The 21203-nt window shown below is 42.7% G+C and overlaps 1 protein-coding gene across 1 annotated transcript; it reads left to right on the top strand.

Moving 5' to 3' along the window:
- Positions 1 to 1600: 1600 nt before the first annotated feature.
- LOC120993692 (major intrinsic protein of lens fiber) lies at positions 1601 to 20305 on the top strand. Its single transcript, XM_040422168.1, has 4 exons — positions 1601 to 1960; positions 12039 to 12203; positions 14714 to 14794; positions 20120 to 20305. The coding sequence occupies exons 1-4, from the start codon at positions 1601 to 1603 to the stop codon at positions 20303 to 20305; spliced, it is 792 nt and encodes a 263-aa protein (XP_040278102.1).
- Positions 20306 to 21203: the final 898 nt, after the last annotated feature.

Here is a 21203-nt window from a genome sequence, read left to right as displayed (position 1 = left end):
TGAGGACCTCCTTATAGTGTACTGCATTAGGACATCGGGATATCTTATAGCATCTGTCCACAGTTTAACATTTCACATTTTTTACATTTTGATATTTTAACAATGCTCTCCAACCCAATAAGGGAGTTTTAACTCCTATTATCTACAACAATGTGACTTGTCTAATAAACTAAATGAAAAACGTTCTAGTTTGCAATAGTTTCTTAACAGTAAACAATGGAGATTTTTTTGTTATTATGGGTCAAAGTGATGGTTTTAGAGATATCAGGATTGATATGGATGTACCTATATAGTTTGCCATTTGTGTTTTAGATCTAGGAAATGCTGACATTGCAGTACACAGAGGGATCTAAGTTGAATGAAACATCACACACAGCAAGTGCCTTTGTTCACGAGGATGCTCGCACAGCGCTTTGCAAACAATCCCAACTGCACATGGGATAATCCCATATGGGAGCTGTGGATTTAGGATGCCTCCCCCAGACTGAAAGGAGACAGATAATTGTACACAGTGACAAAACCTAGAAGAGACACAAACTGCCGGTGCAACAAAATCAGCTGCAGAGGGTGCCAGATTGAACGTTAATAAAATACCTTTATTCTAGCACAAGTCCTAAGCACCACATTAGCTGCCTGCTTTCAGCTATATTCTTCATACATGTGAACAACACCTATGTAAGCTCACTGTTTCTGCAAATATGTATGGTGGGACTTGTCTTTTGAATCATGCTAATTTCTTAATATATATATAGCCTTGGTGTTAAAAGGATTGCAATGGAAAGATCATATTGTAACATCATTTATATATTACTATGGGGTGGTGGTGATGACTAGAGATTAAAATTTGATTAATATTATGCTAATAGAAAATCTATTGTATTCACGACTGAAGGAAAACTCACATTTTCTGTAATAAACGGTGACTCTTACAGGACACTTTGAGTCAAGAGTTACTGTGTATTTCACATTTTCCCTCTAAATGTCCATAAATGAAGGAATACTTTAATTGCCCTGATTTTATAAGTTACAATGTATAAACTTGTGTCAAAATACATGTTTTATTACATATTTGTACCTATGAATAGTTGTTCTCACTATTGTACACAACTGAAGAGCAGCATGATTACTCTAATATTTGAGCCCAAATCTCTGCAGTGGCCTTATATCATGTGCCAACCTGAGGGAGGAGACAGCACCCAGGGAAGAGTTAAACAGCTGTTCTTTGACATTACCCCTCCTGTCAGGGGGTGGTGTGTATCTGTATAGAGGGATTAAATATGTCACTGCCTCTGCCCCTTATAAATCCCCCCGCCACTCTATAAACAGGTTGGGGGGGAAGTTTCCACAGCAGTTGGGAGTTTGGAGCAGTCACTCTGTCCGTGGCATTTTTAGGTTGTTTATTAATGTTTAGTTTTTCTTCGTTAGTTTTCATTTTTTGTTAACCTTTTTGTATTGTTCTAAACTTAGAAAGCAACATTCTAATTTTTTTGTACAGTTTTGGGGGGGTATTCCATAAAAAGTTGGGGCATTTCCCACCAACTCTGTAAATTTTCCCTTTCCCCATTTCTCTCTCCCTGCTCCTTACACACAACCCGCAGTCATGTGGGAATTTCGGTCCTTCTCCTTTTGGAGAGCGGTTTTTGCAGAATTCTTTGCTACCATGTTCTATGTTTTCTTTGGCTTGGGCGCATCTCTAAAGTGGGCCTCTGGGCCAGCTAATGTTTTGCTCATAGCATTAGCATTTGGTCTCATTCTGGCCACTATGGTCCAATCTGTTGGCCATGTCAGCGGTGCTCATATCAACCCAGCTGTCACATTTGCCTTCCTCATCGGCTCACAGATGTCCCTCTTCCGTGCCATTTTTTACATTGCAGCACAACTTCTTGGAGCGGTGGCTGGAGCTGCCGTTCTGTATGGTGTCACTCCTGCAGCAATCCGTGGCAACTTGGCTCTTAACACGGTAAATAACAACTTGTGATGTGTTCATTTGTAATCGTTTGATACTAGGTTCTTTTTTCCTTATATAATTAGAGAGAATCAGTCCAGGAGTCAGACCTTGCACAATGTAGGCATTTGTCTGGTTTCTAGAAAGAAGCTCTAAAGCCAAAACCAATACCCCACTAACACCCTGTTTCACAACCACAAAGATCCAGAAAGCTGAAGTATGGGGGTCTGGCATACATGAGAAGTGGCTCCTGATTGATTTTCTTTGCCTAATTAACCAAGTAAAAGCTTTGGGATCCATCTGGGTTTTTTTTTCAGGCTTTCCAATATTACTATTAATAAGGCAGAGCAACTGGACTTTTAGGAGGTTTCTCAGTTAGAATGGCTTGTATGAGAAGACTCCAGGATTAAATACTGGTGGCTAATGCTTCAGTCATGGAGGCGAGATGTTGATTGCATTTTCATAACTGCCTCGGAAGAGTTGTTAGAGAAGCATTGTAAGCGGCAGATAATAGATGTTACACCCCTTCACCTCTGTGCAAGCTTGGTTTCTCCAATTTAACATGAATAGCGTATTTCTCACTTTCTTTGAACCAGTCCTCTTCTGTGTTTAAGATGCAAACCTCACTGTCATTGTCTTTACAATGCTGCTCTAACACTTCTCCCCGAGACAATTTATTCACCCCTAATTGCTTCAGTCCTGCAAATGCAATCAACATCTTACCTCCATCAATGAAGGATGAGTCACCAGTATTTAATGCCAAAGATTTCTTGTACAAACCATTCTATTTGAGAAAGCCACTCAGATGACTAGCAAGACGTATTCAGGAAAAAGAAATACAAAAAAAGTCCAGTGCCTCTGACTTATCAGTACTAATATATCAATACATGTAGAAATGAGAACCTTCACAGACAGGGTTTCCAATATTTTTCACTGCAGGAACAGAACAGACTCCTGCATTAGTTTGGCTGTCAAAAGTATTAGAACCCTGATGGTCCACACTAAAGTCAACAGGAACTGTCAGGATTCACCAGTTTTCATATGAAAATTGATCTGACACATCTACAATGGTTTCATTATAGACATAAGTCATTAATATTGTGTGAATAGAGTCTATTCTTGTAGAGCAGCTATCCATCACAGCTCTCGAATTTAGGACCGCTGCCAAACAAACCCTCGCACCTCTGCAACAGGGATCTTTGTGAACGTGACATAGAAGCACAATATCTTATTATCTTATAAGTAAGGACAATAGGTACCTTTATATTAAATTGCATCAAAAATATGGATATAAAGAAGTTATTGATAGTATTTATGATCAACTCTGGTATGCGTATAATGGATAGTATGATCTACCTTTACATATGTCCCCCTCAAAGAGGTTCTTAATCTAAAATATATTTTTGGGTGGGTTTATATGCTTCAGTTGTGAGGAAATCAGGCTTTGAATCCAATTATCAGAATAACTGCATATGATTGACCATAAATTGTTTAATGTAATAATAAAATGTAATTTGCATGCAAAGAAATACTTTATGGCACTAAATGTGGTTTGATAATAAGAGTCATTTGTTCCTATACTGACTTCACAAACAGGACCTGTTCAATTAGTCTAGGTTCACATGTGTGGTGAAATTGCGGTTTTATGTTTTGGCATAGGAACAGAAAAATGGAATTGCCAGATCTAGCATATGCCAAGCACTGCTGACGCCCAGCGAAGCCCATTAATTATAACAGGGATGGCCAACCTGAGGCTCTCCAGATGTTGCAAAACTACAACTCCCAGCATGCCCAGACTGCCAACATCTATCAGCCTACAGCAGGGCATGGTGGGAATTGTAGTTTTACAACAGCTGGAGAGCCGCAGGTTGGCCATGCCTGGATTATAGCATTGGGTTTCTGGCATGGATACCAGTATGCAGCAGTATTTTGTCCCTTTTTTGTTGCCAGAAACTGCTGCAGTGACTCCTTCGGATACGCCATCAATATTAGGTGAGGGTATATCTTTTATACAGACGCTATGTATGACTCAAGCAGCATACATAGAGACAGTCAGAAACATAGCATTACACAAACCTTGAAATCCGTTTGTTGGACTGAATGTTAATAGTGCAAATAATCGCTAAAGATTGATATTGCCCGTTTTTTTATCTAGGGGGTTTGACAACACAAGAGAGTACTCTCTGTTTAAATGAATTTGCAATACAAAGACTTTCACAAAAGTAGAGTCTGTCATCAGTGACATAGCTATGCAAACAAGCATAGTGCCAGATAGGCTTAGTTCACCTGATATCATCTGTGCCATTCTTATAGTCATCCATGGCTTCCTTGCAGATAAAATTGGCTTTTATAAATGTGCAAATAATGCCTTTAGTGCAATGAGGGTGGCACCGATGCTCCCATTGCACAAAAGCTCCATTCCCTACCTCAGACAGGCAATAGGTACAGAATCGCGCCTGGCCTTGTCAGTGGTCCATGGGAGGGGCTGGCCAGTGAATGGTGTAGAGCTTCTGTGCAATGAGAGCAATAGCGCCATCCTCATTTCAGTTAAGGTATCATTTACATATTTCAAGAAAGCCAATTCTACCTGCAAGGGAGCCCCAGATGGCTACAAGAATGGCACAGATGCAATGAGCTAAGCCCGTCTGGCACTATGCTTTGCTGCACAGCGATGTCGCTGATAGCAGACTCCCTTTTACCGCTTAAAGCCGAAATGCACACGGACATGAGCGGTCCGTGGTATCCAGGCCTGGCATCCTGCTGACAGCAGGAGCGCACGGCGTCATTGGTTGCTATGACGCCGTGCGCTTTATGCCGCCGCTGCACTACAGTAATACATTCGTATGATCTATATGAGTGTATTACTGTAGTGCAGCGGCGGCATGAAGCGCACGGCGTCATAGAAACCAATGACGCCGTGCGCTCCTGCTGTCAGCAGGATGCCAGGCCAGGATACCACGGACCGCTCATGTCTGTGTTCCACGGCCGTGTGCATTCGGCCTAACTCAAAGTTATGTATCTGTACATCATTTTCGTGTAAGGAGGGGGCTTATAAGCTGAGCCTGCGCCATACACAGCTAACACCCAAAAGCAATGACTGAGATCAGAGCTAACTCTGATTCCAGCCATTTAACCTCTCAGATGCTGCGGTCGCTATTTGTTCTCTGATTAGAGCCCCCATGGTGAAATCGTGGGGTTCCAGTTGGTTACTATGGCAGTCTGGCATATGTCATATTCAAGTCTCCTGAGGGGATTAAAAATTACAGTAGAAAAATGTTTTTAAAATTATAAAAACACAAAAAATATTACAAATTCAATGGCCATACTTTTTCTTTTACAGTACGCACCATACATGATAAATATTTAAATATTTCAGATGCGCCAATACCAATTATTGACGCATCTGAAAATATCTGAAATATAAAAATATTAAAAATGCAAAATGCAAAAAAAAAAAAAGTTCTCAAACAGCTCTGCAATTGGAAATATGAAAAACTTATGGGAATGTGGCAATATAAAGAAACTTTTTAAAAGGGTTTTTTGAAGTAGTAAAGCATAATAAAAACAATATAAATTTGGTGTCACTGTAATCATACTCACCCACAGCACAGGGTTTTCAAGTAATTTTTAAAGTACAGTAAATGCCATAAAATCAAAAGCAAAAAAAAACTATGGTGGAATTGCATTTCTTTCAATTTCACCCCACCCACAAATCATTTTTTTATGTTTACCAATACAAGATAAATAAAAAAAATACAGCTTGGCCCACAAAAAAATAAAAACTCGTAGTTATGTTAACAAAAAATTTAAATACGGTAGTTATAGCTCTTGGATGGCATGGAGAAAAACATGAAAAATGGCCTGATGCGTGAAGGATTAAAGGGGTATTCCAATGCCTGCAAGATACAGGCCCGACCTGCAGAACCCTCATCTATTGGAAAATGCCATGGCCCATGACCGTTTTTGGCTGTTTCCTGCTCGCCACTTGCTCTGAGTAAAGCTTTGCTCTTTTTGCTATTCCCATAGACTGCCGTAAAGACTGCAGCACTCAATTCTCTGTTGAAGTCTATGGGTAATGTGGGCAGAGTGAATATGTTATAAATGTTAAGTTAGCTTTATTACGTTACATATAGGATTCTATTTCTGCTAAATCATATACTATATGAAGCAAGAAACTTATAAACACCTTCAAACATAATTAACCCCTTGAGGACGCTGCCCATATAGTCATTAAAATCCACGTCCACTCCAGAGCACGACGGGCGCCATAGCTGCTGAGTCTCTGCTGTTTTAGACAGCAGATAGCTGGTGCTAATGTCTGTGATTGTAACTATAAAATAAAGTTATGTTTTTTTTTTTTTTAAGTATTAAAACACAAGGAAAACTATATAAATGCGCTCTCGTTGTATTCATATTGACCCATAGAATGTAGGTAACAGGTCAGTTTTACTGCAAAGAGAACACCTTAAAAAACGAAACCCATAAAACTATGATGTAATATTTTTTTTTTTCAATTTCACCCCATTTGGAATTTCTAGCTTGTATTCAATATAAGATAGTGCCATTAGAAGGTACAACATGACCCACAAAAACCAACCCTCATCCGGCTATGTGAATGGGAAAATGTTATTATGGCTCCTGGAAGGCAGGGAGTCAAAAACAAAAACGCGAAAATGGAAAATCTTCCTGTCCTCAAGGGCTCAATTCTTTGTGGTTTTTGGCTGCACAGCTTCCATGGGTGAACCAAATTCTTTTAACTTTTTTGACCTGTAGATGCTGTGCAGCCGAAAATCATAATGCAGAGCTATGGAACAAAAAGCGAGCAGTTTTGCTATGCGGTAATTGGCCATGCAACAAAAAGACTGTGCCACTCCAAATTAACCTTAGTTCAGGGATTTGGTCAGTGATTTTTATCAGCAATTTTTAAGCCAAATCCAGGTGTGGGTCAAAAACGCAGAAGAGAGGCAAATCTTTCCATCATCCCTGTGTAGCTTCTATTCCTAGTTTTGACTCACAATTAGTGTTGAGCGAACTTGTGTTTTAAGTTCGGCGTCTAAAGTTCGGGTTCGGGTTATCGAAGTATCCCGTTATGGATTCTAAATTCCGTTATGGTCCGTGGTAGCGGAATCCATAACGGGATACTTCGATAACCCGAACCCGAACTTTAGACGCCGAACTTAAAACACAAGTTCGCTCAACACTACTCACAATCACTAATGGAAATCACTGATCAAATCACTAAAGTGTGAACTAGGCCTTGGGCTATATATATATAAGCATAAGGCCTCATGCACACGACCGCTGTGTGCATCCGTGGCCGTTGTGCCGTTTTCCGTTTTTTTTCGCGGACCCATTGACTTTCAATGGGTCCGTGGAAAAAACGGAGAATGCACCGTTTGGCAGCCGCATCCGTGAGCCGTGTTTCCTGGCCGTGAAAAAAATATGACCTGTCCTATTTTTTTCACGGCCAACGGTTCACGGACCCATTCAAGTCAATGGGTCCGTGAAAGAACACGGATGCACACAAGATTGGCATCCGTGTCCGTGATCCGTGGCCGTAGGTTAGTTTTTATACAGACGGATCCGAAGATCCGTCTGCATAAAAGCTTTTTCAAAGCTGAGTTTTCACTTCGTGAAAACTCAGAACCGACAGTATATTCTAACACAGAAGCGTTCCCATGGTGATGGGGACGCTTCTAAGTTAGAATACACTACAAACTGTGTACAAGACTGCCCCCTGCTGCCTGGCAGCACCCGATCTCTTACAGGGGGCCGTGATCAGCACAATTAACCCCTTCAGGTGCCGCACCTGAAGGGGTTAATTGTGCTGATCACGGCCCCCTGTAAGAGATCAGGGCTGCCAGGCAGCAGGGGGCAGACCCTCCCCCCCTCCCCAGTTTGAATATCATTGGTGGCCAGTGCGGCCCCCCCCCCCCTCCCTCTATTGTAATAATTCGTTGGTGGCACAGTGTGCGCCCCCCCCCTCCCTCCCTCTATTGTAATAATTCGTTGGTGGCACAGTGTGCGCCCCCCATCGGCCCCCCCTCCCTCTATAGCATTAACAACATTGGTGGCCAGTGTGCGGCCTCCCATCTCCCCCCCCCCCCATCATTGGTGGCAGCGGAGTTCCGATCGGAGTCCCAGTTTAATCGCTGGGGCTCCGATCGGTAACCATGGCAACCGGGACGCTACTACAGTCCTGGTTGCCATGGTTACTTAGCAATAGTACAATAGTAGAAGATTCATACTTACCTGCTGCTGGCTGCTGCTGCGATGTTCGTGTCCGGCCGGGAGCTCCACCTACTGGTAAGTGACAGGGTCTGTGCGGCGCATTGCTAAATGAACTGTCACTTACTAGTAGGAGGAGCTCCCGGCCGGACACGAACATCGCAGCTCCCAGGTAAGTATGAATCTTTTACTATTGTACTATTGCTAGTAACCCGCTGCCACCAATGATCGGGGGGGAAGGGGGGGGGGAGATGGGAGGCCGCACACTGGCCACCAATGTTGTTAATGCTATAGAGGGAGGGGGGGCCAATGGGGGGCGCACACTGTGCCACCAACGATTTATTACAATAGAGGGAGGAAGGGGGGGGCGCACACTGTGCCACCAACGAATTATTACAATAGAGGGAGGGGGGGGGCGCACACTGTGCCACCAACGATATTCAAACTGGGGAGGGGGGGGGGGGTCTGCCCCCTGCTGCCTGGCAGCCCTGATCTCTTACAGGGGGATATGATAGTACAATTAACCCCTTCAGGTGCGGCACCTCAGGGGTTAATTGTGCTGATCACGGCCCCCTGTAAGAGATCGGATGCTGCTAGGCAGCAGGGGGCAGTCATGTACACAGTTTGTAGCATATTCTAACTAGAAGCGTCCCCATCACCATGGGAACGCCTCTGTGTTAGAATATACTTTCGGAAATGAGGTTTCACGATCTAACTCATATCCGACAGTATATTCTAACATAGAGGCGTTCCCATGGTGATGGGGACGCTTCAAGTTAAAATATACCATCGGATTGGAGAAAACTCCGATCTGATGGTATAAAAGGGACTCCAGACTTTACATTGAAAGTCAATGGGGACGGATCCGTTTGAAATTGCACCATATTGTGTCAACGTCAAACGGATCCGTCCCCATTGACTTGCATTGTAATTCAGGACGGATCCGTTTGGCTCCGCACGGCCAGGCGGACACCAAAACGACTTTTTTTTCATGTCCGTGGATCCTCCAAAAATCAAGGAAGACCCACGGACGAAAAAACGGTCACGGATCACGGAAAAACGGGACCCGTTTTTGCGGACCGCAAAAAAATACGTTCGTGTGCAGGAGGCCTAAGGCCTCATGCACACAAACGTTTTTTTTCACGGTCCGCAAAAACGGGGTCCGTAGGTCCGTGATCCGTGACCGTTTTTTCGTCCGTGGGTCTTCCTTGATTTTTGGAGGATCCACGGACATGAAAAAAAAGTCGTTTTGGTGTCCGCCTGGCCGTGCGGAGCCAAACGGATCCGTCCTGAATTACAATGCAAGTCAATGGGGACGGATCCGTTTGACATTGACACAATATGGTGCAATTTCAAACGGATCCGTCCCCCATTGACTTTCAATGTAAAGTCAGGAGTTAATATACCATCAGATCGGAGTTTTCTCCAATCCGATGGTATATTTTAACTTGATGCGTCCCCATCACCATGGGAACGCCTCTATGTTAGAATATACTGTCGGATATGAGTTAGATCGTGAAACCTCATTTCCGACAGTATATTCTAACACAGAGGCGTTCCCATGGTGATGGGGACGCTTCTAGTTAGAATATACTACAAACTGTGTACCTGACTGCCCCCTGCTGCCTAGCAGCATCCGATCTCTTACAGGGGGCCGTGATCAGCACAATTAACCCCTCAGGTGCCGCACCTGAAGGGGTTAATTGTACTATCATATCCCCCTGTAAGAGATCAGGGCTGCCAGGCAGCAGGGGGCAGACCCCCCCCCCCCCTCCCCAGTTTGAATATCATTGGTGGCCAGTGCGGCACCCCCCCCCCTTTCTCCCTCTATTGTAATAAATCGTTGGTGGCACAGTGTGCGCCCCCCCCCTTCCTCCCTCTATTGTAATAAATCGTTGGTGGCACAGTGTGCGCCCCCCATCGGCCCCCCCCTCCCTCTATAGCATTAACAACATTGGTGGCCAGTGTGCGGCCTCCCATCTCACCCCCCCCCCCCCCCGATAATTGGTGGCAGCGGGTTACTAGCAATAGTACAATAGTAAAAGATTCATACTTACCTGGGAGCTGCGATGTCTGCTTCCGGCCGGGAGCTCCTCCTACTGGTAAGTGACAGTTCATTTAGCAATGCGCCGCACAGACCAGTAGGTGGAGCTCCCGGCCGGACACGAACATCGCAGCAGCCGGTAAGTATGAATCTTCTACTATTGTACTATTGCTAGTAACCCGCTGCCACCAATGATCGGGGGGGGGGATGGGATGCTAAGTAACCATGGCAACCAGGACTGTAGTAGCGTCCTGGTTGCCATGGTTACCGATCGGAGCCCCAGCGATTAAACTGGGACTCCGATCGGAACTCCGCTGCCACCAATGATGGGGGGGGGGAGATGGGAGGCCGCACACTGGCCACCAATGTTGTTAATGCTATAGAGGGAGGGGGGGCCGATGGGGGGCGCACACTGTGCCACCAACGAATTATTACAATAGAGAGGGGGGGGGGGCCGCACTGGCCACCAATAATATTCAAACTGGGGAGGGGGGGGGGTCTGCCCCCTGCTGCCTGGCAGCCCTGATCTCTTACAGGGGGCCGTGATCAGCACAATTAACCCCTTCAGGTGCCGCACCTGAAGGGGTTAATTGTGCTGATCACGGCCCCCTGTAAGAGATCCGGTGCTGCCAGGCAGCAGGGGGCAGTCTTGTACACAGTTTGTAGTGTATTCTAACTAGAAGCATCCCCATCACCATGGGAACGCTTCTGTGTTAGAATATACTGTCGGTTCTGAGTTTTCACGAAGTGAAAACTCAGCTTTGAAAAAGCTTTTATGCAGACGGATCTTCGGATCCGTCTGTATAAAAACTAACCTACGGCCACGGATCGCGGACACGGATGCCAATCTTGTGTGCATCCGTGTTCTTTCACGGACCCATTGACTTGAATGGGTCCGTGAACCATTGGCCGTGAAAAAAATATTTTTTTCACGGCCAGGAAACACGGATCACGGATGCGGCTGCAAAACGGTGCATTTTCCGATTTTTCCACGGACCCATTGAAAGTCAATGGGTCCGCGAAAAAAAACGTAAAACGGCACAACGGCCACGGGTGCACACAACGGTCGTGTGCATGAGGCCTAAGGCCTCTTTCACACCACCGTTTTTTATTTCCGTTTTGTGGGCCGTTTTTTGCGTTCCGTATACGGTCCATATACGGTCCGTATACGGAACCATTCATTTCGATGGTTCCGCAAAAAAAAAGGAATGTACTCCGTATGCATTCCGTTTACGTATTTCCATTTTTCCGTTCCGTTGAAAGATAGAACATGTCCTATATTTGGCCGCAAATCACATTCCGTGGCTCCATTAAAGTCAATGGGTCCGCAAAAAAAATGGAATGCATACGGAAATGCATCCGTATGTCTTCCGTATTCGTTCCGTTTTTTGCGGAACCATCTGTTGAAAATGTTATGCCCAGCCCAATTTTCTCTATGTAATTACTGTATACAGTATATGCCATACGGAAAAACGGAACGGAAACACAACGGAAACAAAAAAACGGAACAACGGATCCGTGAAAAACGGAACGCAAAACACTCAAATCGACACACTGTAGTGTGAAAGAGGCCTAACAGATTTGTTGCAGAAATTTCTGCAGTCGTCTCATTCATTTAAATTTAATGATGAATGGAACTGATTTTCAATCACATAGATTTCTGCAAAAATTCTGTAAGAGTAATCCTTATAAGTACGGAAACCACAATGTATAGCTGTAAAGCACATCTGAGGAGAGCCTGTAAATGCAGGAATGTATGTACAATGTCATCTTATTATAGCTGATTCAATGTATATTGTTTTCTTCTTGCCTTCTGTCTAGCTACATCCTGGTGTGAGCCTTGGTCAGGCAACAACAGTGGAGATTTTCCTCACCTTGCAGTTTGTGCTTTGTATTTTTGCCACCTATGATGAGAGGAGGAATGGACGCCTGGGCTCTGTATCTTTGGCCATTGGATTCTCCCTCACTTTGGGACATCTTTTTGGGGTAAGTTGTTTCCTTGAACTTTCCATTTGGCACTAGAACTGCTATTTGTTATAATAAAATTATTTTATCAGACTTTACCTAGTCACAATATATATGTCCAGGGGTGCACCACCAATGAGGCCAGTTGAGGCGATCGCCTCAGGCAGCACCAGGTACTGGCAAGAGAGGGGCAGCCGAAGGGCCATGGGCAATGAGCGCTTTCATTGTGGCAAAGGGGTTAGGTTAAGAAATTGACATTGGGGGGAACGCCGTTTTAGTTTTCGCTTCAGGCAGCAGAAAGGCTAGGTGCATCCCTGTATATGTCTCTCTTGGAGGTGAATAATGAGTTTGTAGGTATATAGATAATTTTACAAAAAAATAAATGATATAATGCATTGCTATACAACATTAAGTTTATGATCTATTTTTCATCCAGCAAACCACATTATATACCCTTAGGCTACTTTTACACTAGCGTTTTTTGCGGATCCGTCATGAACGGATCCGGCTGTATTATGTCTTCTGTAGCCATGACGGATCCGTTGTGAACACCACTGAAAGTCAATGGGGGACGGATTCGTTTTCTATTATGCCAGACTGTGTCAGAGAAAATGGATCTGTCCCCATTGACTTACATTGTGTGCCAGGACGTATCCGTTTGGCTCCGCTTTGTCGGGCGGGCAGGCAGCGTTTTGGTTTCTGCCTCCAGAGCGGAATGGAGACAGAACGGAGGCATTCTGAGCGGATCCTTTTCCATTCAGAAGGCATTACGGCAAAACTGATCTGTTTTGGACCGCTTTTGAGAGCCCTGAACGGATGTCACAAACGGAAAGCCAAAACGCTAGTGTGAAAGTAGACTAAGCCTAAATAAGGAGCTTTATTAAAATAAAAAAAATTATGATATAAGCCAATGCTGTTGGGGAAATTAAAAATGTGACCTGATGAACGTATCTCTCACTGAAATTGCATTATTATTATTACTACTATAAATATACTACTAGTGTGGCTACTTTCTTGATACCTGAGAGCTACCTTTTGCAGAACTTGATACATTGGACTGAATTTGTGACATCTATAATTCAGCCAAAGTAGTGACCGATACATTTAAAGGTTGTGGTAGGTTGTGGTGGCTCACTAGCAAGTAGTTAAGGTATGGTGCTGCAAGCTCATATAGAGGGAATCACCCCACCCTCTCTTAAAGGCAAATGTAGTAATAGAGTAATGAGCGAGCACTCATACACTTGGCAACCAAATTGACATGTGCAGAAAATATTTATTATATCCCCATAAAATACAAGTAATAAAATTTATAAGAACAATGTAGCAATAATATACAACATTACAGTCACATATTGTGGTAGATATGATCAACACTATATTCATATGACTCAATAGTGTCGATAAATTCAATAATATATATCACACCAAGAAACTTCAAGTATATGCTGTTATTTGGGAAGAGGGGGTATTATCTTCTAGCACTCTATCCCAATTTGGGAAACTGAATGTCACTGAAAATTCTGTAGGTGTATTCACTGGGAGTGAAATATGTTCATAAAGTGTCCACAGGAATCCTGATAATGTGAAAAGTCTCTTATAGCATATCCTTTTAAGCTCGATATGAGCTTTGGATTGAAGAAAACTTTAAATCGATATTTGGCTTACCGTCTAGCGTCTGCTGTCTCCCTATTGCTTCAATGGAGCTTTAAATATTTGCCGGCTTATTCAGTCGCTCCATACAGCAAGCTGGTTTAAATTTCGCAGGAGTTCCAAAGATCGCAGGAGTTGCCACTCTGTTCCGCAATTTCCTTTGGTGCAGCTTTCGACGATAAGAATAGTTAATCCTTTACTGTAGAGATTTTCTTCTGTATGGCCATACAGTATTATCGGAGGCTTTTCAATGCAGGTACATCACTTGTTTCACCAAGTGATGTACCTGCATTGAAAAGCCTCCGATAATACTGTATGGCCATACAGAAGAAAATCTCTACAGTAAAGGATTACTATCTCTCGGACAAAGCTGGGCAGTCCATGTTTAGGTAGGGCCATCTAGGGTTAGTGATAGATTATACAGTGTGTTGAGGAGTCAGGATAAGGGACCTCTAGGGCTTGTGACCCAGCAGTGTGTCCCTCTTACTACGCATCCTTTCTTCTCAACCTATCATTATATCTATCCCTTCCTCATTTTTTGGTCCATATTTTTCTCTCTGGATTGGCAATAGCCAGCGGAGAGCTGTATGCAGTATCCTAATTGCACTCAGTTCAGATTTTTTAATCTATATACCAAGGGCCTATCATTTTAACTTTTGATATAATTAAACGTTAAGTATTAATAAGCTACCCATTATTGTGAATAGTCATTGGATTGAAGGGTTTAGCCCACTATAATAGCATCAGTTTGATTAAACCTTTATCTTGGTCGTGTTAAGTGATATAAATATGAACCTATTAACACTGCATTAGCATGGTGATAAGTAGCGGTCATTTGTAAAAGGCATATTCCTAGCTGAACTATTCTTTTGTCTTTACAGTTGTACTATACTGGAGCCGGCATGAATCCTGCTAGATCATTTGCCCCAGCTGTACTCACTAGAAACTTCACTAACCACTGGGTAAGACCATAATTTGTCATGTTTATTACAAGATACAGACACATTAAGTGTAAATGGCATTTATACTAGCAACAAAGTGGATGAGATTTTAAAAATCTCTGCTGTGAAATCCGCATGTGACTTGAAATGTGCTGCAGAGGCTGAAATCTGCAACAAATTTGCATGGTTTTCATGCCAAACTTCTGTGTTTATTTCATGCTACATGTGGCCGTACCCTTTAATGGACAACACAGTGTACCAGGGGCAGACTGGGAACTTAAAGTGGCTCTGGAAAAAATACTAAAAGTGTCCCAGAGTCCAAATTGATGGAAGGCAGGGCCAGTAATACCTTATTGGGACAAATTATACCAGCACAACAGAGCCAAATAACTCAGTGCATTACAAAATACTGCCAGCAGCACAGAATACATCTCCAAAAACTTCCACTGGCCGGCCGTGAGGAGGGCCCAGGCGACCCCTGAAAAATTTCCCTGTAACGTCTATGGCCAATCCACCCCTGCAGTGTACTATAAATCAGTTCTATATCATGCTGGCCAACACGAATACAAACAGGTTCCGTTTACCGTCTGGGCCAAGACTAAGGCTTCATGCACATGATCGTATCTATTTTATGGTCCAAAAATTGTGGATCTACAAGATACGGATACCGTCCGTGTTGCATCTGCATTTTTTGCTGACCTACAGTACTGACTTTAATGGATCTGTGGTCCCCATTTTGTGGTCAAGTATAGGATATGTCCTTTCTTCTTGCGGAACAGACATAACGGAAGCGGAAAGCACATGGATATTTGTGTACTTTCCGCAAACATATGTCAGTTTCGCAAAAAAATTAACTATGTCCCACATAGGGAATAATAAAAATTGTGTGCGTTGGAATTATTTATTTAACCCTTGCTACATAACTGGAATAATGCGTCTAAGCAAGTTTTGTTTGATTCTGTGCTCCCCCTTAACTCCTACCATTTATATACTCCTGGGGGAATTGATTTCTTACATGTAGCTTAACACCTAGGAGAGAAAGCTAGATCAGTAATTTTATAATAGCATTGGTGCACACTTAACCAGTTCAAGACTTGGCCATTTACCCCCTTACTGACCAGTAAGACATATTTTTCATTTTTTTAGTGCATGCAACTTTTTTTTCTGATCAGTTATGTAAATAATTTTTGCGGCTTTTTTTCTGTGATATATGGGGCTTTATTTTTGTCATTTTTATTTTACATTTTTTTATTTTAAAAGTTTTTATTTTTTATATATACCCAGAATAATGTACAAAAAAAATGAAAATGTCTGTTCTTTTTTATTTTTTGTTAATACTACAGCTTCCAAATAAAAAATATATACAGTATATATAAAAAGCCTACACACCCCTGTTAAAATGTCAGGTTTCTGTGATTTAAAAAAATTAGACAAAGATAAATCATTTCAGAACTTTTTCCACCTTTAATGTGACCTATAAACTGTACAACTCAATTGAAAAACAAACTGAAATCTTTTAGGTGGAGGGAAGAAAACAAAACAAAACAAAAAAAAATGTGGTTGCATAAGTGTGCACAACCCTTATAACTGGGGATGTAGCTGTGTTCAGAATTAAGCAATCATTGAATGTCCACTGTATATTTTTTAATTATGCCCCCTTTCTGTAATGGATTTACAGACTTAACAGTTTGCAACCAAAAGGAATGAATGGGATAATTGAATGCGTTAAAAACTAATTTCAACATCTCACTCTTCCCATTGTCTTTAGATTGACATTGATGTCATTTTTGCCTTTTTAATTCAGGGCGAAATTCTCCTAACAATTGTATTGTTTCATATATTTCATATATTTGTCTGTCTTTTTTGAAAATGTATTATGTCCCTTTCTGTGATTACCTATTCATCCTCAGCACTTCATCCCTCATATCTTCCTGGAGTGACATTATGTGGGTTTCTTTTCATTTGTGGAGGATCTTACCTAAGGAAATAAGTTGATTGGGGGGGTTCACATCATGTTATGAGCCTTCCCTCAATGGTATACGCCAGGAGGATTCCTGACATATACCTATGATGGAAGGCTGTAACGTATGCCACAGTATAAGCATACAGTGGGATACTTTACTGACACCTTCCCTCCCTCTCTTTAAGGCCTCATTCACACATACGTGGATTTTCACGGACCATGGTCCGTGAAAACCAGTCCTGTCGTCCTGCTGAGTGCATGAGCGCACGGCGTCATTAGTTGCTATGACGCCGCGCGCTTCGTGCCGCCGCCGCTGTACAGTAATACATTCGTATAGATCATACGAGAATGCGGGATGTGTGAATGAGGCCTAAAGGTATTACCTAGCAGCGGGCTCCCAGCAGCAGTGAACATAGATTAGAGAGGAGTTACATGACGATCCTTAGGTTAACCGTTTCCCAAGGCAGTTCTGCAGCTCACAAGCTGCTAAACTTCCCCTCCTGTCAGAGGCCCTTCCTTTCCCCCTCTTCTTGCAAACACTGGCAGACATGATCTGAGTGTCTTAACAGATGCATAGCTCAGGTCGCAGCTAGGGATCAGCGAATCGACTTCGGATGAAACATCCAAAGTAGATTCGCATAAAACTTTGTTTCAATACTGTACAAAGCGAGCGCTCCGTACAGTATCAGAATGTATTGGCTCCGATGAGCCGAAGTTATTACTTCGCAAAGTCTCGCAAGACTTCGCATAATAACTTCAGAAATTGATTTATACTGTAAAAAAACATTTCCCGAACTCTGGAATCACTTGGAACCAAACCCAAGTTTGGGAAATGTTTTTTTACAGTATAAATCAGTTTCTGAAGTTATTATGCGAAGTCTCGCAAGACTTTGTGAAGTAATAACTTCGGCTCATCGGAGCCAATACATTCTAATACTGTACGGAGCAGCTCCTCTCCGCACTCTCTCTGCCTGGGAGATCCTCTGACAACTGTCCATATATGGGCAGTGACGTCACAGGAGCTCTCTGAAGGGCCCGTTTAACTGAGGCCAGTGATGGATACCATACAGAGGCATCCTTCCCCCATAGGCTATTATAGCCTCTGTTAAAAAGATCCTTTTTTTTTTTACAGGACACTGCAGGATGGAATACCACAGTCTACTACACTATTCCATGCTACTACGCTATTCCATGCTGTTTTTTTTTTTTGCAGTATATGGACACATACCAGCCAGACGGAGGGCAAAAGGATACTCTTTTGTCCTCTGTCTGACTAATAAAATACCCTATGGACACGTTTAGTGTGTACGTCTGGAGGTTTCCTGATGTAGAACCTAAACGTAGATGAAAAACGTGATGTGAACCCACCCTGTACGTCACTTCATTCTCCTTGACTGATATCATGTGGATTTCTAATGTTTTCTAAACATATTGTAAGGGATCACTTTACTTCCAGGGGTCATCATCACAGGTTACTTCGCCAGACATGGATATACTGTCCAAACCTGTGCTTTATTTTACACACTCCAACCAATACAGGTCATCATGAAGTCGCAGCTTCACCTAAACACGTGTGACATCCACACAAAATAATAAACACTTTTCGGCTAGGCTCTAACTAATACAAATAACGTGTCTCCCTGACTCACCTACATGGTACAGTTCACACGCTGTCTCAGGTGCGGCTTTCTCAGCCAATCGTCCAGCAGCCTCCAGGCTGTCACTGCACCACACACAGTTCCCCACAGGGAAGAGATTAGACTACACAGCCTCGTGGCCTCTCAGTCCTCCTGACTGAGACCACACACAGAGCCTCGACAGGTCTCTGTATCCCAAGTTCACTCTCTCCCCAGACTGACACACTGGGGGGTGCTTTATATGAGCCTGATTACAGCAGGCCTCACCAGTGATCACCTCAGGTGAAAGGAAAACATGCCCTGGAATGAGGGGGTGGATTGGGAGGTCCCACTGTCAAACCTACCATCCCAATCCAATAAAATCCAGCCCTGAACAAATAAAGAAAACAGCTTCAGCAACTAGGTTTGCTAAAGCCAGCTCCATCTTCCTGGACTTTACTTATCTCACCTAGATGAGATATACACCCCTTCCAGGGCTTCACCATACATATCACTGTTCACATTGCCACAATATATACTGCATGTCATGTGTCACTGTATATAATGTAATCGTATTATACTGTTGAGGGGGTCCTGCCAATAAAATCTTTTAGTCTTCCTCCTGGGTGGGCCCCTTCTGAGTTCAGGCAGCCGCTTCCCCTATAGCTATGCCCCTGAGTGCTGGATGTAAACAATCCGGGGACCAGAACATGGACACAGTGGAGGCAGTGCCGAGGAATGGTGTGGTGGGGAGCAGGTGTATTTTCGATTTTAGGAGGCAGGCTTCGGGCATTACACAAAAAGTAATTATTATCGGAAAACCCCTTTAAAGGGGTTGTCTCGCATCAGCAAATGACATTTATCATATAGACAAAATTAATACAAGGCACTTACTAATGTATTGTGATTGTCCATATTGTCTCCTTTGCTGGCTTGATTAATTTTTCCATCACATTATATGCTGTTCACTGCTCGTTTCCAGGGCAGATACGAGGTGGCTGGTACGGGAGATGCTGTACATGCCTACGCGCACTCCTACAGTTCCGGGCTACCAGAGAAGCCAGCAATTTTCCTATGGTGGATTGGTGGCTGTAACTATTGGTGAGCAAAGCAAGTTTTGGATGCTTCATCCCAAGTCACTTCGTTCAAAATTTCGGATTAATACTGTACGGAGATCCGTCTCTGTACAGTATTAAAATGTACGGGCTACAATAAGATGAAGTTAGTTATTCGTGAAGTCGCGTGAGACTTCGTTGAATAATTCCGGTAAAGTGGAAACCACTTTAAAACTTTGAACTTCAGTTCCGACTGGTACCTCTGGTACCGACTTCGCGAATAACTAACTTCGGCTCACCTGAGCCCATACATTTTAACACTGTACAGAGACGGATCTCTGTACAGTATTAATCCAAAGTTTTGAGCAAAGCAACTTCGGATGTAGCATTCAAAGCTCACTTCACTCATCACTAGACGTAACCCCTGGAAATGCGGAGCACTCTTGAAACGCATTGCACATATGGATTGCTCTTTTGCACTGTTTTTAACCATTTTATTAATGTATTTATGATTAATAAACTATATATTTTAATAATGCTATTTTATCAGCCCTTCATAATGGGTTAAAGTCTTGGAGATGGGGCTAGAAGCTGTGGTGTGTAGTGGAGTGTCATTTTTTATCTTATTTTACACTTTCTCATGTGAAATGATGATATCAGGATATCAATGAGTTTAAAATGCACAATTTATTTTTCCTCTTACCTGCTGCAGGTCTATTGGGTTGGTCCTATCATCGGTGGAGCACTTGGAGGTCTAATATATGACTTCATTCTCTTTCCAAGAATGAGGGGGCTTTCTGAGAGACTTTCAATCCTAAAAGGAGCAAGGCCTGCAGAACCCGAAGGCCAGCAAGAAGCAACGGGAGAGCCTATAGAGTTAAAAACACAATCCCTATAAATAAAGAATGCACAGTTTCATAGCAGCACAAAAGCATCACACATGCACACAATTTGGGCATAGTTAGCGTAATATCCGTCATGGGAAGTGTGTTGAGGCTAGGGTTAAACTTTGAAAGATGTTTCTTTTCTTACCGGGCTGTGGGTATTGTGTTGAAGTAGAAACAGGAAGGAACAGTTAATGTGCTTGACTTTCTCATCGAAGTGGAGATGGAGGTAAAGAAAGTTGGGTTGTTTGAAGGGGCCATACAACTCAGGGGCAATTCATATAGCATTTATATCCCACTGAAGGATGTTTATTGCTTGAATCAAAGGGATCATTTCTCCCTGTCAGAAAAAAATGTAGAGCTTAGGCAAACATTGCATAGTAATGCATCCCCTTATTGCCAGTTATTGATATCTAATTAGCCGCAGCAGGGCCCCCATCAAACTTCCCACCCACCTTCCTAATTGCGCCTCTGATGCTGCTGTACATCTCAGACATTTATTTTCTTTATACTGCGTTTTACTTTTTTGCTGGTTTCAGAAAATGTTTTCTTTTTGTGTTTTTTCAGAGGGTGGAGGAAAAATATGGGCCAAAACCTCTTTTATTTCACAATGAGTTCCATAAAAATACTCTGTAGACATCTTGTAACAATGGAGGTATTTCCCACACAACTTATACTTATTATATCCCTCTGTGTGGAATTTGTGTGCCCTGTAGTCTCAAAGAAAACCTTAGTGCTTTCCAGGCGTAATGCCAGTAATGGGCAGCTTGCAAAAAATATGTATTTCTCTTCTTTCAATTACCAGTATTTTGGAATACATTGGGTTAACTACCAAAGATTTGGCAGAAAGGAAGATGCACTTTTTATTTTGTATATCAAAACCCTCAATAACAGTTAACAGCAATCTTCCCC

Source organism: Bufo bufo, chromosome 3 (assembly GCF_905171765.1).
Source record: "Bufo bufo chromosome 3, aBufBuf1.1, whole genome shotgun sequence".
Classification (NCBI taxonomy): domain Eukaryota; kingdom Metazoa; phylum Chordata; class Amphibia; order Anura; family Bufonidae; genus Bufo; species Bufo bufo.
This window is presented reverse-complemented; position numbering and strand designations above follow the sequence as displayed.

Excerpts from the sequence above, each read along its gene's own strand:
- LOC120993692 (XM_040422168.1), top strand. The coding sequence starts at position 1,601 with ATGTGGGAATTTCGGTCCTTCTCCTTTTGGAGAGCGGTTTTTGCAGAA. Across the intron at positions 1,961-12,038 it reads GCAACTTGGCTCTTAACACG|CTACATCCTGGTGTGAGCCT; the intron begins GTAAATAACAAC and ends CCTTCTGTCTAG. Across the intron at positions 14,795-20,119 it reads GAAACTTCACTAACCACTGG|GTCTATTGGGTTGGTCCTAT; the intron begins GTAAGACCATAA and ends TACCTGCTGCAG.